This window comes from Gorilla gorilla, chromosome 16 (assembly GCF_029281585.2).
Source record: "Gorilla gorilla gorilla isolate KB3781 chromosome 16, NHGRI_mGorGor1-v2.1_pri, whole genome shotgun sequence".
In the NCBI taxonomy this organism is placed as follows: domain Eukaryota; kingdom Metazoa; phylum Chordata; class Mammalia; order Primates; family Hominidae; genus Gorilla; species Gorilla gorilla.
The window spans coordinates 90,056,416-90,082,803 of NC_073240.2; the positions used below are offsets into that span (position 1 = coordinate 90,056,416).

Sequence of the window (26,388 nt, forward strand, 5' to 3'; positions counted from 1 at the left end):
ACAAAAGCCCAGAAATAAGCAATGAAGGGCAAGATCTGAGATGCAGACATATGGGACCAGGGCTTTGGGAAGTTAAAGGACTCCCAAGACCTCGTGGAAAAGTGTGGATCTCTCTGGGGATGCAGAGCAGGGGGAGGGGGAGAAGACCCTTACCCAGATGGCTGTGTCCTTCACAGGTGAGGTCTTTTATGCAACATCTCCAGAGAAGTTCACCTTCCAGGAAGCAGCCAATGAGTGCCGGCGGCTGGGTGCCCGGCTGGCCACCACGGGCCAGCTCTACCTGGCCTGGCAGGCTGGCATGGACATGTGCAGCGCCGGCTGGCTGGCCGACCGCAGCGTGCGCTACCCCATCTCCAAGGCCCGGCCCAACTGCGGTGGCAACCTCCTGGGCGTGAGGACCGTCTACGTGCACGCCAACCAGACGGGCTACCCCGACCCCTCATCCCGCTACGACGCCATCTGCTACACAGGTGGGGCACGGCTGGTGGTGGGAAGGGAGTTCATGCCACTAAAATGGGGTCCTAGAGGGAAGAGGGGATCTTGGAAAGAGAGGGTTGGTTTTTGCCCTTGAAGGGGCCACTGGGTACCTGAACCCCATGTTTTTAGGACACCCCTCCATTTTCACTGGTTCCTAGGAAGCACTAAGGTAGAGACTCTTGAGACTGCAGCGTATCTAGCTCTGTCTCATCGGATCAGCACAGACGAGGCTTAAAAGCCTCCAAACTGTTTTCTCCAGTTTGAATCAAAGCTCTGTCACCTACTATTGTGCAACCCTGGCAAAGTCAAGGCTGTGAACCTCACTCTTCTCATCTGTCTAGTGGGGAGATGGGGTGCCCGCCTGCGAAGATGTTGGGGGTCTGACATGTGACCCTGGCACCCATGGGAGGGTGCTGCTATCTGCCTTTTTAAATTGAATATGTCTAAAAGGAGGGTCAAAATGGGTCTTGTTGTGTTTTGTTTTTTTGTTTTTCTTTGAGACAGGGTCTCACTCTGTCATCCAGGCAGGAGTTCAGTGGTGCAATCATAGCTTACTGCAGCCTTAGCCTCCTGGGCTCAAGCAATCCTCCTGCCTCAGCCCCCCATGAAACTGGGAATACAGGCACCACCATGCTTTGCTAATTTTTTTTTTTTTTGGTAGAGATGGGGTCTTGTCATGTTGCCCAGGCTGGGCAAAATGTCATTTTACTTTATTATTATTATTATTATTGTTGAGACAGAATCTCACTCTGTCACCCAGGCTGGAGTGCAGTGGTGCTATTTCAGCTCATTGCAACCTCCATCTCCCAGGTTCAAACGATTCTTCTGCCTCAGCCTCCCAGGTAGATTGGGATTACAGGTGTGCACCATCATGCCCAGCTAATTTTCTATTTTTAGTAGAGATGGGTTTCACCATGTTGACCAGGCTGGTCTTGAACTCCTGACCTCAGGTGATCCACCCACCTCAGCCTCCCAAAGTGCTGGGGTTGCATGCGTGAGCCACCACGCCCGGCCACAAAATGTTATTGAAAAGAGTAGGGGAAAGTTTGATGGGGACTTTATTTTGAAAAATTAGACCAAAATGTTCAAATAAGTTTTTATCTTACATTTAACACATTTTGGGTTATAATTATAATTACATGCTAATTCTTGGAGGAAGAAACAATGCATCACGTGAATGAGGAGTTGCAAAACTTTTATGTCCTAAGTGATGATAACACAATGACTACTCATTACACGTTTCATTTCCACAACCTGATCTTACAGGAAGAGGGTTAATAGCTGGGATTTCCCCCTCGAAGCCTCTCTTAACCTTTTGGTATTCTAACCACTCTTTTGGAAGTAGTATCACTCTCATGGGACCCTCATTTTTCCATGACTATGAGACAGGCAGTTCTCCAAAGCCACCTTCATCAACTTCACAAACTGCACTTTCTGCAAGATTTTCTGATTTCTCCTTATAACTGACTTACCTGGTCCTGTTGGATAGTTACAGCATCAGATGGTTGGTAAGGTGCTCATGAGACGAGTGAAGCGGCAGCTGTGTTGAGCAGGAAGGGCTGTTGGGGTGGGAACTGATCTTTATGAGCCGTCAGCTCATTGGTCAATATCTTGCCCTCTGATAGCTCTTGCACTCTTGCAATCTTGAAACTGTGGGGACTCCTACAATGAATGCCGATAGCTGAGTACCCCTGAAATGGGCTTGGCAAGGTGCCTGGCACACAGTGGTGCCCTCCTGCCCCAGCAGGGAAGGAGGAGGAGCCATGCTCATCTCCAGCCCACTCCTCATCCCCCTCAAGCCGGTCCCAGGCTGAGAGGCTAAAGCTTGTCTTTGCCCCTCCCCTAGGTGAAGACTTTGTGGACATCCCAGAAAACTTCTTTGGAGTGGGGGGTGAGGAGGACATCACCGTCCAGACAGTGACCTGGCCTGACATGGAGCTGCCACTGCCTCGAAACATCACTGAGGGTGAAGCCCGAGGCAGCGTGATCCTTACTGTAAAGCCCATCTTCGAGGTCTCCCCCAGTCCCCTGGAACCCGAGGAGCCCTTCACGTTTGCCCCTGAAATAGGGGCCACTGCCTTCCCTGAGGTTGAGAATGAGACTGGAGAGGCCACCAGGCCCTGGGGCTTTCCCACACCTGGCCTGGGCCCTGCCACGGCATTCACCAGTGAGGACCTCGTCGTGCAGGTGACCGCTGTCCCTGGGCAGCCGCATTTGCCAGGGGGTAAGTAGCTGCCCGTGGGTGCATCCAGGGGCAGGTGGAGAGAACTTGGCCTGCAGGGAAGGGATTCCCGCAGTTGAAGGCTGTACCTTCTACTTAACCTGGCACGTGGGACAATGTTCTCTCCTCTCAGACCTTATTCTCCTCATCTGTGGAACAAAAACAATAGGCCAGACTAGTCAGGTCCACACTCTTGCCACCAGGGATTTATTTCAAATGAGGTCATATGTGGAATCCAGTCTCTGTATCAAGCAGGCACATGTGCCACACAGTTCTAAGGGAAGTAGCGTGGAGAACAACCGGGCTCCTTCTGTCCAGGGCCCCTCCTTGCCCCATCAGACACCCCAACAAAACAGAGCCACTAGAAAACCACTGCCTTGGATGACCCCTGAGGCCTCTCACTGCTCTGACCTCCCAGGACAAAGGCCAGCAAACTGTGGCCAGTGGGCTGGGGTTAGCTGTTCTCATATGGCCCATGACTTAAGAATGATTTTTACATTCTTAAATAGTTAGGGGCAAAAAGTCAAAAGAAAAATAATATTTTGTGACACATGAAAATTATATAAAATTCAAATTTCAATGTCCACAAATAAAGTTTGATTGGAACAAAGCCATAGCCATCTGTGGACAAGTTGTCTATGACTAACTGAGGACAATCACAGCGGGGTTGAATACAGTCAGTCCTTCATGTCTGGATTCAACCAACCGTGGATGGAAAATATTCCAAAAGAAAAGAAACAATAACATAACAATACAACAATAAAAGTAATACAGATTTAAAACAATACAGTATAACCACTACTTACATAGCATTGACGTTGTATCAGGTTTTATAGGTAATCTAGAGATGCTTTTATACAAATACTACACTTTTATATCAGGGACTTGAGACTGCAGATTTTGGTATCTGAGGAGATCCTGGATCCCGAAGGATAACTGTAGTTGTAACAGAAGCCACATAGCCCACAAAGCCTAAAATATTTACCATTCGGCTCTTTCCAGAAAACGCTTCCAACTCCTATTCTAAGATGACAGTGTTCTAGGTGCTTAATACATGTGTGAAAATGGGATGTCAGGTAGCATAGAGCCCAGTGCTTCCCAAACTCAAGTCTATGAACAAGGACATTCTGGTGTGGCCTTGTTCCGTAATGGCCTTGGTGGGGTTCCCACGCAGGGCAGGGGCAGATGGACGCTGCCATCCACCATCACACCCACGTGGCTACCAAGTGGGATTTCAGCCTGCATTGCCCAGATAAATCCAATATGTCAGGCAGCAGGAGTTGGCCCCCCTCTGTGCCCATGGAGCCTTGGGAACTGCACACTGTGGGTCCCTGAACCTGACCGCTCTCTCCTCCCCACCCAGGGGTCGTCTTCCACTACCGCCCCGGACCCACCCGCTACTCGCTGACCTTTGAGGAGGCACAGCAGGCCTGCCTGCGCACGGGGGCGGTCATTGCCTTGCCGGAGCAGCTCCAGGCTGCCTACGAAGCAGGCTATGAGCAGTGTGACGCCGGCTGGCTGCAGGACCAGACCGTCAGGTGAAGCCATGCTCCTCGCCCAGCCCAAACCCAATTGAAGAGGTCAGGCTTAAGGAGCCACAGCCTGACACCGCCTCCAGCACACTGAGCACCCAATACCTTGTGGGTTAATGAATGAATCAGTGACTCAACTGAGGCATATCCCGAAAGGGTGGTGAAGGGCACCGAGTAATGTTCAGTTCTTGGTCATTTCTCCCCATCAGACAGAGGCAGCAGCCCCCTCCTCAAGTGCCTCGTTCCCCTCCAGCCTGACCCAGTGCCCTTCCATGCAGCTGCTCTCTCCTGAAGCCAGAAATCCCCCAGGAGCCACCAGACCCTTCCCCCAGGCTGCTCGGAGAACTTGCTGCATAAGGGGCTTTTTCCTGGTTTGAATACCACCAGACAACTGAAGACATGTCCAAGTCCCTGAGTACCCTCTGGCCTCAGCCCAGGGCCATGCATCTACCAGTCCCTGGAACAGGCCTTCATCTTCTCCTCCCACTCTCCTTTGCAGATACCCCATTGTGAGCCCACGGACCCCATGCGTGGGTGACAAGAACAGCAGCCCAGGGGTCAGGACCTATGGCGTGCGCCCATCAACAGAGACCTATGATGTCTACTGCTTTGTGGACAGACTTGAGGGTACAAGCCACATTCTCACATTTCGGGCCCTAGATGGGCAGGGGGTGGGCAGGGAGCTGACAGGGCGATACAAAGAAGAGAGGGGGTTACCACCCACCCACCCCTGATCCCACCCAGCTTTCCAGGTGGGAAAGGGTCCTGCTGAAAAAGGAAGGCCCCCAGCCCCTCCCTCAGATCTAGTGCCTGCTCTCCTACTGAATGTTTCATGTGGTCTCCTCCGGCATTGCAGGGGAGCATCAGTCCCTTTAAAAAGCAGTGAGGTTTGTGGGTAAATCTCAGTTTATTATAAATAAACGCTATATACACCAACTCCTTCTTGGAGAGTCCCAATGCCTGGGCACAAATCAAAGGCACTGAGAAGTCCTGCAGTAAAAACAAAAACAAAAAACCTCTTTAGGCTGGGCACAGTGGCTCACACCTGTAATCCTAGCACTTTGGGAGGCAGAGGTGCCTCAATGTGGGTGGATTGCTCTAGCCCAGGAGTTCGAGACCAGCCTGGGCAACATGGCCAAATCCGGTCTCTACTTATTTAAAAAGAAAGAAAAAGAAAAACTTCCTTAACTCTCTTTAACTCAGCATTGCCCAATTTTTAACCACAGACCTTTATTTTGTTTTATTTCATTTCTTTTAATTTCCATGAAAATTACCAAATTTCCACTGAACGCAATTTTGGAAATGCTGGTGTTCCAGAAAGATTTCGGCATTGCCACTCACTTGTTTCAAGACCCTGGGCAAGTCACTTAACCTCTCTAGACCTCAGCTCCTTCATCTATAAAATGGAGCTGATTTATATGTACATCAGAGGTTTTTTTGAGCATTAAATGAGATATGTATGAAAAGTCCTTGGCAAAAGTAGGTGTTCAGTAAGTGTAAGCCCTCCTCCCCCTGAACCGGATAGGTATCAGGTACATTGCTAGGTGCTGGGACCCAGCCCCTGCCCTGGATGAGTTCCCAGGGTGTGGGGTGAGCACGTCCACAGCAGTCACAGTGATAAGTGCAGTGGTGTAGGGGTGCAAAGGGATTGGAGGGGGCCCAGGCGAGCTGCCTCGCTTAGCCAAGGGAGGGGGTGCCTAAGTGTGAGTGGAGAATCCAGAAAAGAGGGACGGAGGAGAAGTTGTTGTGGAAACAACTCGGCCCAGTTTGATGGGAATTTTGACTTTTTTGGCACCGAAAGTCCTACGTCCCAGGAAACCCCAGTCCAGTACAAACCAGAGCGGTGGTCACCTATTTCCCAGGGTCCCAGAAAATCTAAGGGGGAGTGGTCAAAAAAGGGGTGATGGAGCTGGGCTGGTCTTAGCCCTGGTGAGGAGGGTTAGAGGAACTCTGTCCTGGGTGGGCAGGGATTGACCTGGCCTAAGTGTGGGGGGGTCATATTCTACCCCTTGCCTCTGCCCCCAGGGGAGGTGTTCTTCGCCACACGCCTTGAGCAGTTCACCTTCCAGGAAGCACTGGAGTTCTGTGAATCTCACAATGCCACGCTGGCCACCACGGGCCAGCTATACGCCGCCTGGAGCCGCGGCCTGGACAAGTGCTATGCCGGCTGGCTGGCCGACGGCAGCCTCCGCTACCCCATCGTCACCCCAAGGCCTGCCTGCGGTGGGGACAAGCCAGGCGTGAGAACGGTCTACCTCTACCCTAACCAGACGGGCCTCCCAGACCCACTGTCCCGGCACCATGCCTTCTGCTTCCGAGGTATGCAGCCTCACTTCGGCTCCAACAGCCCCTTTTGTCTGGAGAGGACCCCCCTGGGTTCACCGGATCCTGCCACCACCCAGTAACCCATCCATCAGAGCAAGAAAATGTCAGTCCCTCTGGGGCAGAGCCAGCTCTGAAACCAGCACAACGCAGGCTTTGACCCCAAGGCAAGGTCATCCTTCTAAAGTTCCCCAGAGACAAGTAGAGATAAATAAGAACTTGAGCTGGTATTTATGTCTACTAGAAATGAAGCAGACCTGAATTTGAGTTATGGCTCTGCTGCTTAATAGCTGTGTGAAAATGGAGCTATAATGGTTCCTACTTCAGAGAGAGCTGCAAGAATTAATTAAGTGCACGTGGTGCCTTTGGTATAGTGCCTGGGACACAGTAAATGCTCAATAAATGTTAGCTTTATTTCACATACATATATATATGTAAAGCTATAATATATAGCTTTATTTTGTACAACCTGTAATTTGTACACTCTTGTCAAATTCTCTCCTGCTTGCAAATATTTTTGTGATGAGTTTAGTCAAATTATTCTATTATTCTTCACTAAGCACTGGTGGTTTAAGTTTTTTGTTGACCTATGCTATGGATATGCTACCATTTCAACCATCACTTTCAACCATTTCAACCACTGGACTTCTGAGAGTGATGTCATCAAGCAATATAGTAAGCATGGCCAGGGCATAGCCATGGAATTGCTGGGCTCTGGATGAGTTCCTGCAGAGTCCATGGAGGGTCTGGGTGCATGGACCAGAATGTAGATTGTAATAACAGCCTGTGCCATGTTTTAGATAGTTTGCATCAAAACTGAGTGTCTTTGCAACTTCCTGTGAATCTAGAATTATTCTCAAATAAACTTAAGGGGAAAAAAACTTGAGTGTCCCCAAGTTTCCCAGACATCCAGGGTCACCTTTTAAAACCCCATTCAAGGCCAGGAGCAGTGGCTTATGCCTGTAATCCCAGCACTTTGGGAGGCCAAGGCGGGCGGATCACTTGAGGTTAGGAGTTCGAGATCAGCCTGGCCAACATGGTGAAACCCTGTCTCTACTAAAAAAAGTGCAAAAATTAGCCGAGTTTGGTGGTGTGCACCTGTAATCCTAGCTACTAGGGAGGCTGAGGCAGGAGAATCGCCTGAACCCAGGAGGCGGAGGTTGCAGTGAGCCGAGATTATTCTGCTCTACTCCAGCCTGGGCAGCAGAGCAAGACTCCGTCTCAAAAAAAAAAAAAAAAAAAAAAATTCAAAGTTCAGCCAGCCTCAATAAGTCAAGTCCAATTCTCTCCCAGAGGCTTTGATGAGGCTCTTGTCCCAGTGCCCCTCTCCCTGCTCTGGGAAGTAGAAACCAAGCCAGTTAACCTCCCAGAAATTTCCCAGCCATGCTGCCCCCAGCCTCCCACCCCTGACCCTCCGTGAACTCAGCCTTGTGTATTATCCTGCACAGTTCAGCTTCCTTGCTGACCAAGCCCACTGCTGGTTTCCCCCACACCAGTACAGTTACCCCCAGCCCATGAATCCTGCCTTCACGCTTTCAAATGCCGAGATGGTTTCATGGAATTGAAGTACCATCCTCCTATTTTTGGTCCTGACACACTTGGAACATAATCCCTGTCCCCAAGGTCGACAGCGTTGTTCAGTAGTTGAGAGCGTGGAGTCTGGCACCAGATGCTTGAATTCAAAGACTAGATCTGACATTTGTAAGCCATTGACTCTGGGCAAATCATGTAACTCTGTGCCTCAGTTTCCCCATCTGTAAAATGAGATAATCATATCTCTCTCATAAAGCTGTTGTGAGATAGAGTGATTTTATATACACAAGGCTTTAGAGCAATGCCCAGCATATATGGTCGATTCTGCGGGGAAGATGCCCCAGATCACCGGAACTAAAGTGCTGATGGTGCATATGGATATTATATCATTGGTGCCGATGGCTCTTACTAAGCGAGAAGGCAAACAGCCATCTGCTGAACTAGGAGGTGGGGCCTGGCCCACCTCAGAGTCCCCTAGCTCCCCTCAAGAAGGGCCAGCCAAGGACGGGTCACTGGTAAGAGAGGGACTCACTCTGACCACCCACATCTCCTTTAGGCATTTCAGTGGTTCCTTCTCCGGGAGAAGAAGAGGGTGGCACACCCACATCACCCTCTGGTGTGGAGGAGTGGATCGCGACCCAAGTGGTTCCTGGTGTGGCTGCTGTCCCCGCAGAAGAGGAGACAACTGCTGTACCCTCACGGGAGACTACGGCCATCCTAGAGTTCACCACCGAGCCAGAAAACCAGACAGAATGGGAACCAGCCTATACCCCAGTGGGCACATCCCCACTGCCAGGTTGGTATGGCTTGGGTTCTGGGGCACACCCTGAAGCTGCATACCCCTGTCTGCCTACAGTGTGCCTGGTGGGGTGGGGGGGGTTCCCTCCCTGGGATTTGTGCTGTTTCCCCAGCCCTGACACTGGCTGGGTGTGCTGCTATGGGCAACTTCAGCCACCTCAGCTGGCCTCTAGGACCTGCCCCAGAGTGACAAAAACAGCCTTGTTCATAAAATTTTTTTATTACACATTTACTTTTCTGGCCCTTATTTCCCTTGCATGAACCCCCAAATGCCCAGGACTGTGCTGATGAGAGGGCCCTCAGTTACCTTGTCCTCCTGCACTGACACCCTTACCCTCCCTCTCTTGTGGGAGGATCTCTAATAGAGGAGAAAGAACCAGGGAGGGGGTTACTGTTGGAAGTCTGACTGTGACCTGTCTCCTTGCCTTTCTCCTCCTTCCATTTCCCTCTTCTGGGCCAGGCCTCCTCAGGCAGAACTTCCTGAACTCTGTCACAATTAAACCAGATAAGACTTAACAGGATGAAAGCAGCAGTCCCTAAACCTTGTTGGATAAAGTGTTTTGTGGCCACTAAAGTTTGGGAAATGCTGGCTTACAGAGATTAACAGGTTTCCTCACTGCAGACCTTCTCAGAGCCTTGAATATGCTAATGTGCACTGTAAGTCTCCAAGAGGAGGTGATAGATGTAGTGTGTCCCAGATGAACCACAGAGCCTCCCCCCACTCCCACAGAGCATTGTTAATATCTAGCAGCTTCCAACTGGGGAAAGCTTGATTTAAAACAATATACAGTAGTATGTGTGTATACCTGGTAGAGTCAGTTTCCCTGGGGGTATGTGCATCTGAAAAAAGGAGTATATCCTAGCTCCCACTAACTCATCCAACTATGCATCAGCATTCTGTGCATGGTTCCAGAGCAATTTGGTGGTGTCAGGTGCTCTTCTGGGCATTGGAGATGCAAAGCCTGGCCTCCCTCCATATCAGAAGGTTAGGATGCCTCTGTAGAGCAGGGGAGAGTCTGGCCTAGCAGCCTCACCCAGCAGCCACACCTGCCTGTGACCTTCCTCGCCCTTCACCAGGAGAAGAATGACTGAGTCCTCTTTGGCATCAGGGTATGACTTTGCACAGGACTCTGGCAACCACTAGTGGGGAGTTACCAGTGGGAAAGAGGCTCCAGCAGCCCTGTAGAAATGTTTTCTAGACTTCAGTTCCTGACCACCTTGCTGATTTCAGCCATATCTGGGAACCACTTGCACTGTCATTTGCTCCATGTATTTTTCTTTAAGTTGACTTGCTTTAAAAAAAAGAAATGTAGGGCTGAGTATGGTGGCTTACACCTGTAATCCCAGCACTTTGGGAGGCCAAGGTGGGAGGACCACTTGAGGCCAGGAGTTGAAGACCAGCCTGGCCAACATGGCAAAACCCAGTGTCTACTAAAAATACAAAAATTAGCCAGGTGTGGTGGCACGCACCTGTAGTCCCAGCTACTCGGGAGGCTGAGCCATGAGGATCACTTGAACCCAGGAGGTGGAGGTTGCAGTGAGCCAAGATGGTGCCACCACACTGCAGCCTGGGCAACAGAGCAAGACCCTTTCTCCAAAAAAAAGAAAGAAATGTAAATTTATTTAAGAGGGAACTGTTATATTATGACTGCAAATGGTCATCCTGATGTGTTTCATAGATAAATAGATAGATGATAGATAGATACATACATACATACATACATACGTACATACATACATACCTATCAAAATAAAAAGAATCTTTTTCGGGTCCTGCCCAACTAGCTTTTTTTTTTTTTTTTTTTTTTTCATGGCACCACTGCTATGCTTCATGCCCCACCTCCCTCTCTAAGATTCTCCTCTCAGCCAGAACAAACTAAACCTGCCCAGTGGACCCAGCACCCTCAGTGCTCAGGGGCCCCATCTGGGAAGTAGGCCCCAAAGTACATACAAGGTTAAAATGCAGTGTGGCTGTTTTTCAAATGCCAAAGGAAAGAAGAGCTGAAGCAAAGAATGTAGGCTTGATTAGTTAGAATTGTGGGGTTTCCTTTTTTCATTTCTCTGTTTTTCAAATTGTCTGTAACAGAGTTCTCAGAACTGGAAAAAGTCACTGTATGTTTACAAACATCACCACCTGGCCCTTTCTTCCTCAGAAGGATGGCTTAAAATGAACAGTTCTTACACTGAAGTGAGCCCCAGCATCACAAGGAGGGCTTGCTAAAACACAGTATGCCAGACTTTTTCCCAGAGTTGCTGAATCAGTGGGGCTGGGGTGAGGTCATCAGTGGGGCTGGGGTGAGGTCTAGGAATTTGCTTTTCTATTCAAGCTCCCAGAGGGTGCTCTTGCTGCGAGTCCAAGCTTTGAAAACCATGGGACCAAATCAATGAGATGGTAATGTGGAAGTACTTGCAGGATGACCTTGGTGGTCTTCACTGGTGGGCAGGCCCCCACATCCAGTGGGTTGTGTGGATGGTGGCCCCCGCATCTCACACAAAGTACAACCTGTGTAGCCCATGGCCCTGTGGGCACTTGGGGGAGCTTCCCGGTTCCCTACCTCCCTCCTTCCTTTCTCCCTGTCCTTCTGCCTTCTTTTCTCCCTATACTTCCTTCCTTCCTTCTTTCCTTTCTTCATTTCCAAGACACTTTACACAGTTCCATTAGAAAGCATTTGGACACGTTGCTGAGCTCTTGAGAGAAAAATTTTACTGTGGAAAGAATGGAGTTTAGATTCTACATATGAGCTTAAAATGGGGCAGAGTTAATAAACCCACATTTCATCTTTCTTCCTTCTTTCCTACAGGGATCCTTCCTACTTGGCCTCCCACTGGCGCAGCAACAGAGGAAAGTACAGAAGGCCCTTCTGCAACTGAAGTGCCCTCTGCCTCAGAGGAACCATCCCCCTCAGAGGTGCCATTCCCCTCGGAGGAGCCATCCCCCTCAGAGGAACCATTCCCCTCAGTGAGGCCATTCCCCTCAGTGGAGCTGTTCCCCTCAGAGGAGCCATTCCCCTCCAAGGAGCCATCCCCCTCAGAGGAACCATCAGCCTCAGAAGAGCCGTATACACCTTTACCCCCTGTGCCCAGCTGGACTGAGCTGCCCAGCTCTGGAGAGGAATCTGGGGCCCCTGATGTCAGTGGTGACTTCATAGGCAGTGGAGATGTTTCAGGACACCTTGACTTCAGTGGGCAGCTGTCAGGGGACAGGGCAAGTGAATTGCCCTCTGGAGACCTTGACTCCAGTGGTCTTACTTCCACAGTGGGCTCAGGCCTGCCTGTGGAAAGTGGACTAGCCTCAGGGGATGAAGAGAGAATTGAGTGGTCCAGCACTCCTACGGTTGGTGAACTGCCCTCTGGAGCTGAGATCCTAGAGGGCTCTGCCTCTGGAGTTGGGGATCTCAGTGGACTTCCTTCTGGAGAAGTTCTAGAGACCTCTGCCTTTGGAGTAGGAGACCTCAGTGGGCTTCCTTCTGGAGAAGTTCTAGAGACTACTGCCCCTGGAGTAGAGGACATCAGCGGGCTTCCTTCTGGAGAAGTTCTAGAGACTACTGCCCCTGGAGTAGAGGAGATCAGCGGGCTTCCTTCTGGAGAAGTTCTAGAGACTACTGCCCCTGGAGTAGAGGAGATCAGCGGGCTTCCTTCTGGAGAAGTTCTAGAGACTACTGCCCCTGGAGTAGAGGAGATCAGCGGGCTTCCTTCTGGAGAAGTTCTAGAGACTACTGCCCCTGGAGTAGAGGAGATCAGCGGGCTTCCTTCTGGAGAAGTTCTAGAGACTACTGCCCCTGGAGTAGAGGAGATCAGCGGGCTTCCTTCTGGAGAAGTTCTAGAGACTACTGCCCCTGGAGTAGAGGAGATCAGCGGGCTTCCTTCTGGAGAAGTTCTAGAGACTACTGCCCCTGGAGTAGAGGAGATCAGCGGGCTTCCTTCTGGAGAAGTTCTAGAGACTACTGCCCCTGGAGTAGAGGAGATCAGCGGGCTTCCTTCTGGAGAAGTTCTAGAGACTACTGCCCCTGGAGTAGAGGAGATCAGCGGGCTTCCTTCTGGAGAAGTTCTAGAGACTACTGCCCCTGGAGTAGAGGAGATCAGCGGGCTTCCTTCTGGAGAAGTTCTAGAGACTACCGCCCCTGGAGTAGAGGAGATCAGCGGGCTGCCTTCTGGAGAAGTTCTAGAGACTACTGCCCCTGGAGTAGAGGACATCAGCGGGCTCCCTTCTGGAGAAGTTCTAGAGACTACTGCCCCTGGAGTAGAGGAGATCAGCGGGCTTCCTTCTGGAGAAGTTCTAGAGACTACTGCCCCTGGAGTAGAGGAGATCAGCGGGCTTCCTTCTGAAGAAGTTCTAGAGACTACTGCCCCTGGAGTAGAGGAGATCAGCGGGCTTCCTTCTGGAGAAGTTCTAGAGACTACTGCCCCTGGAGTAGAGGAGATCAGTGGGCTTCCTTCTGGAGAAGTTCTAGAGACTACTGCCCCTGGAGTAGAGGACATCAGCAGGCTTCCTTCTGGAGAAGTTCTAGAGACTTCTACCTCTGCAGTAGGGGACCTCAGTGGACTTCCTTCTGGAGGAGAAGTTCTAGAGATTTCTGCCTCTGGAGTAGAGGACATCAGCATCAGCGGGCTTCCTTCTGGAGAGGTTGTAGAGACTTCTGCCTCTGGAATAGAGGATGTCAGTGAACTTCCTTCAGGAGAAGGTCTAGAGACCTCTGCTTCTGGAGTAGAGGACCTCAGCAGGCTCCCTTCTGGAGAAGAAGTTCTAGAGATTTCTGCCTCTGGAGTTGGGGACCTCAGTGGACTTCCTTCTGGAGGAGAAGGTCTAGAGACCTCTGCTTCTGAAGTAGGGACTGACCTCAGTGGGCTTCCTTCTGGAAGGGAGGGTCTAGAGACTTCAGCTTCTGGAGCTGAGGACCTCAGTGGGTTGCCTTCTGGAAAAGAAGACTTGGTGGGTTCAGCTTCTGGAGACTTGGACTTGGGCAAACTGCCTTCTGGAACTCTAGGAAGTGGGCAAGCTCCAGAAACAAGTGATCTTCCCTCTGGATTTAGTGGTGAGTATTCTGGGGTGGACCTTGGAAGTGGCCCACCCTCTGGCCTGCCTGACTTTAGTGGACTTCCATCTGGATTCCCAACTGTTTCCCTAGTGGATTCTACATTGGTGGAAGTGGTCACAGCCTCCACTGCAAGTGAACTGGAAGGGAGGGGAACCATTGGCATCAGTGGTGCAGGAGAAATATCTGGACTGCCCTCCAGTGAGCTGGACATTAGTGGGAGAGCTAGTGGACTCCCTTCAGGAACTGAACTCAGTGGCCAAGCATCTGGGTCTCCTGATGTCAGTGGGGAAATACCTGGACTCTTTGGTGTCAGTGGACAGCCATCAGGGTTTCCTGACACTAGTGGGGAAACATCTGGAGTGACTGAGCTTAGCGGGCTGTCCTCTGGACAACCAGGTGTTAGTGGAGAAGCATCTGGAGTTCTTTATGGCACTAGTCAACCCTTTGGCATAACTGGTCTGAGTGGAGAAACATCCGGGGTCCCTGATCTCAGTGGGCAGCCTTCAGGGTTACCAGGGTTCAGTGGGGCAACATCAGGAGTCCCTGACCTGGTTTCTGGTGCCACGAGTGGCAGCGGTGAATCTTCTGGGATTACATTTGTGGACACCAGTTTGGTTGAAGTGGCCCCTACTACATTTAAAGAAGAAGAAGGCTTAGGGTCTGTGGAACTCAGTGGCCTCCCTTCCGGAGAGGCAGATCTGTCAGGCAAACCTGGGATGGTGGATGTCAGTGGACAGTTTTCTGGAACAGTCGATTCCAGTGGGTTTACATCCCAGACTCCAGAATTCAGTGGCCTACCAAGTGGCATAGCTGAGGTCAGTGGAGAATCCTCCAGAGCTGAGACTGGGAGCAGCCTGCCCTCGGGAGCATATTATGGCAGTGGAACTCCATCTAGTTTCCCCACTGTCTCTCTTGTAGACAGAACTTTGGTGGAATCTGTAACCCAGGCTCCAACAGCCCAAGAGGCAGGAGAAGGGCCTTCTGGCATTTTAGAACTCAGTGGTGCTCATTCTGGAGCACCAGACATGTCTGGGGAGCATTCTGGATTTCTGGACCTAAGTGGGCTGCAGTCCGGGCTGGTAGAGCCCAGCGGAGAGCCACCAGGTACTCCATATTTTAGTGGGGATTTTGCCAGCACCACCAATGTAAGTGGAGAATCCTCTGTAGCCATGGGCACCAGTGGAGAGGCCTCAGGACTTCCAGAAGTTACTTTAATCACTTCTGAGTTCGTGGAGGGTGTTACTGAACCAACTATTTCTCAGGAACTAGGCCAAAGGCCCCCTGTGACACACACACCCCAGCTTTTTGAGTCCAGTGGAGAAGTCTCCACAGCTGGGGATGTTAGTGGAGCTACCCCAGTGCTCCCTGGGTCTGGAGTAGAAGTATCATCAGTCCCAGAATCTAGCAGTGAGACGTCCGCCTATCCTGAAGCTGGGTTCGGGGCATCTGCCGCCCCTGAGGCCAGCAGAGAAGATTCTGGGTCCCCTGATCTGAGTGAAACCACCTCTGCATTCCACAAAGCTGACCTCGAGAGATCCTCTGGCCTAGGAGTGAGCGGCAGTACTTTGACATTTCAAGAAGGCGAGGCGTCCGCTGCCCCAGAAGTGAGTGGAGAATCCACCACCACCAATGATATGGGGACAGAGGCACCAGGCTTGCCTTCAGCCACTCCCACGGCTTCTGGAGACAGGACTGAAATCAGCGGAGACCTGTCTGGTCACAGCTCGCGGCTGGGCGTTGTCATCAGCACCAGCATCCCAGAGTCTGAGTGGACCCAGCAGACCCAGCGCCCTGCAGAGACGCATCTAGAAATTGAGTCCTCAAGCCTCCTGAACTCAGGAGAAGAGACTCACAAAGTCGAAACAGCCACCTCCCCAACAGATGCTTCCATCCCAGCTTCTCCAGAATGGAAACGTGAATCAGAATCAACTGCTGCAGGTATTGTGATTTTTTTTCCCCCTTTAAATGTGCTTAGGTAGTTCAGACTGTAGCCAACTGTAGCACAGAAGGAGGCAGCATAGCTTTAAGGTTCCAAGAACAACTCCACCAAAGGTTAGCTGTGCAGCCTCAGGCAATAGTCTTCCCCTCTCTGAGCCTCATCTGTAACGTAAGAGTAGGATAATACTCTACCAGGGAAGATTAAGCAGAATATAAACATAGATAGATAAAGCAAGCACTTAGCATCACACTCTGCATACAGTGCACACTTATAAAGATTAGTGATGTTATCGTTACAGCGGAGTTACAGTCCGTGAGTTTTTACACGTGAATTCACCTATCTGTACTTGGCACAGGGAGAGAAGGATGACTGTTTAGATAGTGCTAGAAATTCTGCTCATGCACCCTGCCCTGGAGTGAGTGTAAGATGAGAGAGTAAATCTGCTGATGGTGTTTATGTCTGAATATTTATTTTGTGCAGGGTTAAAACCTGCACAACTTAAGGAACTATGAAGTGTCATTTGGCTATCTGGTTTTAGATTCTGCATCCCCAACCCCATCCGTGTACAAAGGGGCTCTTGTACTATCATCATTGTCTCACCGTGACATAACTCCAAGTGCCGGGCAGTGGGCATTGGTAGCGGTAGCTGATTTTCCTTTGTTGTTTTTTTTTTTTTTTTTTTTTTGCTCTGGGGTCCCTTGTACCTTCCTTTGTGCTGAGAGAGCTTTCACAGCTAGAGAGCTCCCCCCGATGCTGTGGGCCAGGTGCCCAGGAGGGACAGAGGCCTCAGAAAAGTGCTGACCCAAAGCCAGCCTTGTGGACTTCAGGAACCTCATGCCCCAACTTTGAGGTCTTGGAGGCCATGGTAGCCAGGTGAATGTGTTCTTGACGCTCAACCTCTCCCCTGGGGGTTGCAGCCCCCGCCAGGTCATGTGCAGAGGAGCCCTGTGGAGCTGGGACCTGCAAGGAGACAGAGGGACACGTCATATGCCTGTGCCCCCCTGGCTACACTGGCGAGCACTGTAACATAGGTAAGGCCCTCATTGGCCATGGAGAGTGAGGGCGGAGGCGCTGGACAGACTTCTTCATCCCCCAAAGGGTCCCCAGGTGGGAGGAGGCAACCAAGGTCCACTGAGCCTCAGGCTTCTCAGGCTGGGAAGGAGCTGCATGATGACATGTCAGGGGCAGAAACCACAGGACAGACATGGCTTATCTTTCTCGAATGTCTAGGTGTAGGAGAAAAGAGTCAAGTAATTAAGTTGGTAAGTATTTTTATATCAAGCCAATGACTATTGTAGGAGTGGAATGAAAAATGTGCTTGAATTTTGGAGATGAGACTTCAAAGAAATATTGAGCATGGGGTGAGTACTAAATGCAGCGGTCACACCTCTCCGCTGCTGGTGAGGAGTCTCTGAGTGGGGCCGTCTTGTATCGTGCAGAGTGAACCCCACCAAGTTGCCTCCGTGCTTGGGTCTGCATGGGGTTTGGGTCCCCTTCTTGCCCTGAAGGAAATGACACAAACAGCGGTAATCATCCAGCACAGGGATTCGTGGCTGTAGGGCAGCTGTAACCCAGCAGCGCGTCTGCCCAGGCACCCACCATGAGCCTGTTTGTCCTTAGCTATGGGTGAAGCAGCCTGTGGGATGGGTGGAGAGGCTGGGGACCCTCTGATCTGAGGTGGACCCCGGAAGGAGATGGTTAGAATCTACCTGCTGTTCCACGGACACACGGGAGGCCCGTGGTCATGAGGACATCTCATCTCATCTCATCAACATCACCACCTTGAGGAAAGAAATGCCCGGTTACCACTAAGCTCATGTTCTTTCGTTAGTTCTCCCACTACCCCAGTGCCCTTATCCCTAGCCTCCCTCCTAGGTCAAGAATCAGAGACCTAGGGTCTTTCATAAAAGGGGTCACTCCTAGGACATGTGCAAAAATGAAAAAATGAATCCTGGAGAAAAACAATCATTTCCACGTAAACCTCATGTTGGGCAATTATCCTTCGATAGCCTTTACATCAAACACAGAGAAGAATTCTGTGTCTATACATATTAATATACACGCAAATTAATACATCATTATATATTATTATATATCATACAATATAAACATGCTGTATACATGGTACATATGCAGTAACTATATATGTATATATAAACAGGCGTTAGGGTAGATATTTATTCACTCATTCCCCAACGTGTGGGCTGCAAGGACAGAGAGGGTGGGCTATCCTGGGAAGGTCCCGGGCTTACTGCAGAAGGGGACAGCATTTCCACTGGGCCATAGTGACCCCAGGGACTGTAGCTGCACCCCACCATCACTCACCCCTGATGGGTGACTCCACTCTTGGGAAATCCTTCTCAACCTGATACTTGAGGCAAAAATCTGACACTAGCATCAGAAGTCAAAGCAAGGCTCATGTTCTTGGCAGCCCTGAAATTAGTAGAAGTAAGTGTCAGTGGGCCGTAACTATTCTGCTGTAAGGACAGCCTTTCTGTGATCATGTATATTTCCAAAGGGCTTTTGTTCCCACCATTTCTCCCCAGACGGCTCTGTAAGCAGCTTGGTAACTACCCCCATTTGAGACTGGAACTCAGAGGAGTTAAGTAATTTGCCTAACTATACTGAGTAAGTGGATTGAATCAAGAATCAAGACCTTACTTCACATGTTTAACACACTCGGCTAAATAAGAAACTCCCTCTTGAACATAACAGCCAGTTGCTGGTCTCAAAAAACTGAAGCTGGACTTCAGGGGAGCCAGAGTGGGGAGGAGCTGGGAATCCAAGGTGGTCGGATTCAAAACGTGCAGCCCAGCCTTCATTTTCCTCAGTTGTAAACAGGGATCGACGGTAATGGTTCTCAGCTTTGAAAAATTATGATGCCTGAGATCTACCCCCCACAGATTGTGATTGAAGTGGTTCTGTGGCCTTGGCATTGAGGTTTTTAAAACTCCCAGGCGACTCCAATGTGCAGCCAGGGCTGAGAACCGCTGCTGCGAGGGTGAAGATCATCCATGTACAGCATCTGGTCAGAAGAGGCATTTAATACAAATTGCTTCCCTTTCCCCATCTCTCACTCTACTGGCTAAGAGAAGCTTTAGCATCTCCAAAGAGTGAGTGGTGGGAATCAGCCCAGCACAAAACCTGGGTCTCTTTTCCCATGACCGTACCTTGGGGTCCCAGGTCACTCTTGTTCAACTTAGCTCAAGGTTCAAGTGCTTCCAGAAGGACTGCAGATAGTGGCCAGTCTCCACGGGTGACCCACCATTGTCTTGCACCAGAATCAGGAACTACAGGTTGTTAAAAAGACCACGGATCGGCCAGGTGCAGTGGCTCATGCCTGTAATCCCAGCACTTTGGGAGGCCAAGGCAGATGGATTGCCTGAGGTCAGGAGTTCGAAAGCAGCCTGATCAATATGGTGAAACCCCATCTCTACTAAAAATACAAAAATTAGCTGGGTGTGGTGGTGCACGCCTGTAGTCCTAGCTACTCGGGAGGCTGAGGCAGGAGAACTGCTTGAACCCAGGAGGCGGAGGTTGCAGTGAGCCGAGATTGTTGCACTGCACTCCAGCCTGGGTGACAGAGTGACACTCTGTCTCAAAAAAAAAAAAAAAAAACAAGACCATGGATCAGTATCCTCGGGGGGCCATAAGGAGTAAAATGCAGCATGATTCCTGCAGTAATATTTGAATCCTCAGGGAAAACTTCCACCTGGTCAAGAGGGTCAGAAGCTGTATTTAGTCCTTAAAAAAAATTGACAATTACTGTCATCTTTTTTAGTCAATCTTCCATAAATAAGTTCTTGATAAGTTATTATAAGTTACTGATCGATAACTGATAAGTTAGCGATCAGTACTTTTGACTTCAAAATTAAGATCTAGGTTGGGCATGCTGGCTCACACCTGTGAGGCTAAAGTGGGCGGATCACTTGAGCTCAGGAGTTCGAGACCAGCCTGGGCAACATAGTGAAAACCAATCTCCATTAAAAAAAAAAAAAAAGTCAAGATCTGTTTAATGAATACTCAGATTATTTAGTAATTAAAAGCAAGACTATTCTATTCTGACCCACTTCAAAAGCAGTAGCGTCTTTCCCCACTTCCATTACTGACATCACCCAAGGGAATTAGGCTTCAGACTCTAAGGTTTCTATCCTGGCTGCAGCTTAGAATCACCTGGAGTGCTTTTAAAAAGCATCATGCCTGGGCCCCACTCTGAGATAGTCTGATTCCGTTGGTCTAAAGAGGAACTTCAGCATTGGTATTTTTAAAAAATCTTTAAATAGGAATATTTTTAAAAACTACTCCAGTAATTCTAATGTGCCAGCCAGCCAAGGATGAAAAATACTGTTCTAACCAGATCTCACATCCAATTTCCAGTCATCACTGGTGCTATGTAGCCTTCTCTTATCTCCTCTGTTAGGAGGGCATGACCTTAAACTGAATCAGTTTCCTTCCTATCTTACTGCTATTTTTCAGTTTCTAGGTTTGAAGCTCTGATCTATGACCTTCCACTCTCTCTTCCTCTAGGAGAGATGTTTGAATTTCAGTGAAACCTCTGTCCTTGGGAAAGAAATGTTTTCAAAGCAAATGAAAATATAGGGTTGCAAGTGAAAATGCAAAGTATGCCTTCTTGACTTAACCAAAAAGTTCCTGGGCAGATTTTAACAGGCAACTGATTGATTTAAGAAGCAAGATATTGTTGGGCACAGTGGTGCACACCTGTAATCCCAGAACTTTGGGAGGCCGAGGCAGGAGGATCACTTGAGCCCAGGAGTTCAAGACCAGCCTGGGCAACACAGTGGGATCCCATTGCTACAAAAAATATATTTTTTTAATTAGCTGGGTATGGTGGCACATGCCTTTAGTCCCAGCTACTTGGGAAGCTAAGGTAGGAGTTTCACTTGAGCCCAGGATGTTGAGACTGTAGTGAGCCATGGTCGTGCCACTGCATTCCAGCCTGGGTGACAGAGTGAGACCCTGTCTCAAAAAAAAAGCAAGATATTAAAGTTATATTCAAGATCAACCTTTAAAATACAAAAGATTTGAAATAGTACAAATAATGATAGCATATGTTATAATCTTTTTTTTTTTTTCAAGACGGAGTCTCGCACTGTCATGCAGGCTGGAGTGCAGTGGCACAATCTCCCCTCACTGCAAGCTACACCTCCTGGGTTCAAGCGATTCTCCTGCCTCAGCCTCCCGAGTAGCTGGGATTACAGGCACACATCACCACGCCTGCCTAATTTTTTGTATATTTAGTAGATGGGATTTCACTATGTTGGCCAGGCTGATCTTGAACTCCTGACCTTCTGATCCACCCGCCTCGGCCTCCCAAAGTGCTGGGATTACAAGTGTGAGCCACTGCGCTGGGCCTATATTTTTAATTTAATTATTTTATCTTAAAAGCAAATTAGGACTGGTAAATATGCTTTTATAATCCCTCTTTCATTTGTGTAAGAGACAACCAGAAAGTTAGTGTATCTACTCAGGTCTGTTCATCTTCATTGATCCTAGGTCTTTGCAACATGCAGAGCATCCATTGAATTGAGAAATTTTATCTGTATTTCTTAAGAGGTTTCCCCCATCCTTGCCCAGGAAAGTTATGTCTAGAGTCACCACATACAGCTGCACAAGTATGTACTGAACAGCTTGAGGAGTTCCATTCATATTGTAGTCTTTATGAGTGGCAACCCTTTTAGTTCAGTATCATTTGAGTTTTAGCACCTGCATTGCTCTTCGTTCAGCATTTTTTATGAGCAAATAAACTCTCACTCACTTGGAGGTCCTGGGCTGTGACCTAGGCAAAAGCTGGACAAGATCTTTTCAAGGTGGAGGCCTGACGTCTCCAATTCAGACAACCACGTGATGCTTTGCAACTATCTCTACTCCCCTGGCCTTTATCAGGGGCTCTCAGTTATTTTCTCTCCCAAGTTAGAGATATTGCTGGAGGGCCTTGTTCAGGAACAAACCAGCCCTTTTGGTTATAGTAGTGGGAAGAGGACCCTGAGAATCCTGATGCTCCCCAGAGTCCCTGCTCAGTGATGATGAGTGAACCCTGGGTAGCTGTAGCAGCAATGGTAAGGAGGTGCTGACAGTCCAGGACTCCAGTGTCTCTCTCCCTCCACGTGGGGCAGAAGCCAACTTCCAGTCTCATTTCCTGACTCCTCCATCTCTTCCACTCTGTCTCCCCAGCACCCAGGTTGGGCAAGTCACCTCACTTGTTTTCTTTCTGTTCTTTCTTTCTTTCTTTTCTGTTTTGTTTTTACATCTCAAACATGTTAAAGAATTCACATGTTTTCTCACCTGTAGATGGCATAGTGATATCTTGCCACCTGGCCATTGGAAGGATAATGAAGGAGAACGTGTGTGAGTCAGCACTTGGCTCACAGGAGGTTCTTGAGAGTTACTGGTTTCCTCCCTTTCCTCTCTTTCCCTATGAAGCCTGCCCATTGCCCAAAGCCCTTCCCTCCCTCCACTTGCAAGCTCCTTATCCAGGATCCATCACTCTGCATTCACAGCAGGGCCCAGCCCAACTCCTCTATCAGTTCCAGAAGGCATGAGATGTCCTAATTGCCCTTCTCAGAAAGAGGTGGGCCATGCAGGGCCAGAACGGCCCTTCCAGCCAGAACAAGAGGAGATGAGGCACCACAGGCCAAAACAACTAATAAGAAAGCCCCACACCGGACACCTGGCCTTCTGCCCGCTGCTGAAGATGCTGACTCAGCCTCTCCAAACTACCCTGACTGCAAACACAGGTTTTCTGACTTTCAGGATCGTGGCCCTTCTTTCCCTCCTCATCTGTAAATCCAGGGCCGTGAAAAAAAAAAATTCTGAGCCCCGGAATTTGTTCCTTCAGTCCCCGCAGCCTTCTCAGATTTTGTGCCCTGGTCAAACACAGAAAGAAAGCAACGCTACCCCTCACCCCAACTCGGGCAGCCTGGGAGCAGGTTTTGTGCGATCAGCCTCTGAGACAACTGGATACCCCCCAGCCTGACCTCCGCTGGGGTGTCTTTCCTTTCCTGCCCTTTCTCCCATGGGCAGCCAGAGGCCCCAGGGTTGATGTTTTATTCTTCTCCCCAGAGGCCACTCCTGTTCCCTGCTCTGTACAACTGCTTTAGCACCTACATTTGCTTAATTCCCCTTGCCCAGTGCTTCCCATCTCCCATAATGACGCTAATGGACAAAAGACAACATGCAGGAGAGCCGCCCCCAGCTTCCGCCCTGCCAACTGGCCTGACCTATTGCTGCTACTGCTGCTGCTGGGAATCCTGGGGCATGCTGGGAATCCAAGTGCATGCTGGGATTTCAGTCTCTTCCTCCGTGCATTTTGGGTTTGCTTGGAACAGTTCCAACTTGGAACTGTTGGTTCTAGTCTATGGTGTGCCCCCCCTGAGATGAAGTTAAAGACTTCATGGGAAGAAAGAGATGCCCAACAACTGGAGATTAGGGGCTTCGTGGATGAGCAAGATGCCTGAGAGCTGGGGATTTTCAGGCCACCTGTTGCACAAATCCTCCTCTGGCCTAGAAGATGTCTACTATGCACCAGCGTAAGGACTCAGAGGAAACCGCCTTTACCATCTCATCAGAAGGTTGACTTTAAGGTCTGGTCTGCTCTTATGGGAGGCAAGAACTAAGTCTTGGCACATGTTTAGGACTCTGAGATCCTATTCCCACCACAGGGCTTCGCTGTCCTGCAGAGCCCACCTACAGACATGTCATTGGATCTGGAAGGTTGTGTGAACACAGCTGCACATACTGAGGCTCAGTATCTTCAAACCAATGTCATGGTGCCCCATAGCCAGTGGAACCCACTCACTGCAGAATTTTACTGATCTCCTGGCAAGAGGAGCTTCATAATAGCATTTATCATGTTCCCAGGGGAGGAAACCAAGTGGGGAGATAAAACAGCAGGAACCTTTGAAGTACAAATACAAAGAAAGCAGAAGAGATCTCCCAGGTCTTCTGGTTTCTCAGCAAGATGCAGAAAGGCCAGATGAGGAGATTTAGTTCTCACCTTGGCTAATTCATGAAAATTTGAGGCAATGGCCAATGACTTACCAATTCAAGTACCACAAAGAAGTTTGATCAGAAAGGATATCTCAGGACCAGAAGAACAGAAGAGAAGAAGAGCCTATCTGAAAAGAGGCAGAGGATGGGGATGTGCCTGTATCCCAGACTGGTGCCAGTGCTGTTGTGCGGCCACTTGCTAACCACCTCTGTAGCTCTGAACGCTTGTCTCCCACTGGCCAGGATGGAGTCCCTCTAGAACTTGTGTCTCCCTGGAGATAGCCACCTTCTGGGGCCTTAAGCTGAAAGGAGATTATATGGGGAAATGTTGGACAGGGTTTCCATCCCTCTCCCGAGAGAAAGATTCAGGCTTCATTTTTATAAGAGATTCTAAAATCATATCTACTGAAGACAAAGATGTCTGCAGCCCAAGAACTCTGATGGGTCTCACGCAAACATCCCATGCTGCCATTTTCATATGGATCTACACTCTTCAGACCATTTCGAGGTCATTCATTCTAGCCCCACACAGCCTTGCCCTCTTTCTCTGGGTCATAACTACAAAGGAAGCCAGGAAAAGAAAGACCTCTAACCAAGCTTCAAGAACTTGACTTCAGTTTCCTTGCTCACCACCACGTTCATAACCACTTCAGAATCCATGGTCTCTCAAAATATTCACAAGAGAAGGCATCTCAGAGGAACTCTATGTTCACCATCACGAAGACATTTGGTTTTAGACATATCAGATCTCTTCAAACCACTGGGAAATCCGGCTCCAGTGCTCCAAGTTTACCAATCAAGAATCACACACGCCCAAGAAAACCCTTGTCTGGATCTTTGCTTCAGCACTCCAAGATGGCAGCAGCAGCAGCAGCAGCAACAGTTCTCAGGAAAACCAGCCAGTTCCCTCCCAGGGGTCTGGAGAGCAGCAGGACTGGCCACTCAAAAGGAGGCCACAGTGCTTGTGAGGCCGGAGTTGCCGGCAGGAGTCCTAATGGTGGCCCTTGGTTTCTTGCAGACATTGATGAGTGCCTCTCAAGCCCTTGTCTGAATGGAGCCACCTGCGTGGATGCCATCGACTCTTTCACATGCTTATGCCTTCCCAGCTACGAAGGGGACCTGTGTGAGATTGGTACGGCCGTCTCGGCTTCAGCTAATGTTACTAACTGCTGCACCCCCTCCTCCTCCCTCACCTTTCCCTCCTAACAACAGGCTCCAGGCCCTGGCTGGGGCCCCCGAGGTTCATCTGGAGAGCCATTTCAGGGGCCACAACTGAAAATTCTGCCCCACTGATTCCCACTCTTTTTCTTGCTCTCCTCCTTGAAAACCCTTTTCTGGAGCACTGGCTGATCTTACTTTCTCCAGGGCTTCCAGACCTACTGATGCCACCACCGAGGTTGGTGTATGGTTCAGACTAAGAGGACAGGGCTGATTCTGAGCACTTGTCTTGAAGGAACCTATGGGGTGGGAGTAATTGGTTCTCATTCCAGATGACAGCCACGGATCTTCTCAGTGTGGTCATGGGCATGGGACCTTTGTGGTTCCTTCATGGCACTGGGAGCCACTGTGCCACATTGGCCAAGCTGCCTTTCTCTTCTCCTGGGGCGAGAGCTGTGGTTGGTCTGCCTGAGATCTCCCGTGTCATCAGCATGCTCAAGTCATGCATGAGCAAGGACTGCTGCATGTCACCTTCTTCTCATCACTATTGTGACAGCTGCCATGGCAATGCCATGCCAGCCTGTGCTTCCTTTCTCCCTCCCTTGTGCAAGGCAAAGGGTGGCCAGAGAGAACAGAACTGTGTTACAAGGGGGAGGAGCTGAGTTACCTCTCTTGGGCCTTGCCAACCTCTCTGTTTCTGCACCACTTCTACCAAAAGGAGCTGTGCACCAGGAACCCTCCCAGGGACAGACTGAACCCTCAGCTCTCTCACCTTTCGTGCTTCCTAGTCTCCCCACCAGCCTCCTGGATCTCGGGGATTTCCCAGCTCAGAAAAGGGGAGATGAGACCTTTGGATTCTTGTCTCAGTGGCCCAGACAGAACTGGAAGTGTGTAGGGGCTTAAAATCCTTTTCAATGAACTCTCAAGTTGGATACCCAGAAACTTCCAGAAAGCAGGTGAAACTCCTGGGAAGTCTCCCTTTGGTCCTAAGCAGTGTGAGGAGGTAGTTTTGGGTTTCATATTCCTTTGAGGCACTGCCAAGGTTACAGACTGGTAGAGGAACTTAAGACTTTTGGGAAAAAAAAGGCCTGGACACTCCTACTCCCTTGCAGCCTCCCACCCTCCATCCTCACCCCAAGACCCCAAGAAATTGGTGTATGGGGTCTTGGCTGGGGTGGAAGCAGAGACTACAAGGATTTTCTCCCCATGATACTACAACATTTGCCACAGGGTTTAAGAGTCTGGGACTTCCATGCCGACAACAGCTATTTGGTTCCAGACTGGAAAAGTGGGCTTTGCTGGAATGGAGGCAGGACCCTCACAGGGCTCTGTACCCTGATGGGGCAGAGAGATGGTGACAGAGCC

The 26,388-nt window shown here is 49.7% G+C and overlaps 1 protein-coding gene across 3 annotated transcripts in view; it reads left to right on the forward strand.

Annotated features, from left to right (window-relative positions):
- ACAN (aggrecan) overlaps positions 1 to 26,388 on the forward strand; it is a 71,315-nt gene that overhangs the window by 39,806 nt on the left and 5,121 nt on the right. Inside the window, exons 6-14 of one of the 3 annotated variants that reach the window (XM_055362929.2) lie at positions 177 to 470; positions 2,324 to 2,701; positions 4,062 to 4,236; positions 4,730 to 4,857; positions 6,256 to 6,549; positions 8,642 to 8,881; positions 11,685 to 15,857; positions 16,776 to 16,889; positions 24,884 to 24,997. In XM_055362929.2, the coding sequence (XP_055218904.2) occupies positions 177 to 470; positions 2,324 to 2,701; positions 4,062 to 4,236; positions 4,730 to 4,857; positions 6,256 to 6,549; positions 8,642 to 8,881; positions 11,685 to 15,857; positions 16,776 to 16,889; positions 24,884 to 24,997 (5,910 nt within the window). The remainder of the gene's footprint in view (positions 1 to 176; positions 471 to 2,323; positions 2,702 to 4,061; positions 4,237 to 4,729; positions 4,858 to 6,255; positions 6,550 to 8,641; positions 8,882 to 11,684; positions 15,858 to 16,775; positions 16,890 to 24,883; positions 24,998 to 26,388) is intronic. The other 2 variants (XM_019010276.4, XM_063698815.1) reach the window with 2 other exon arrangements.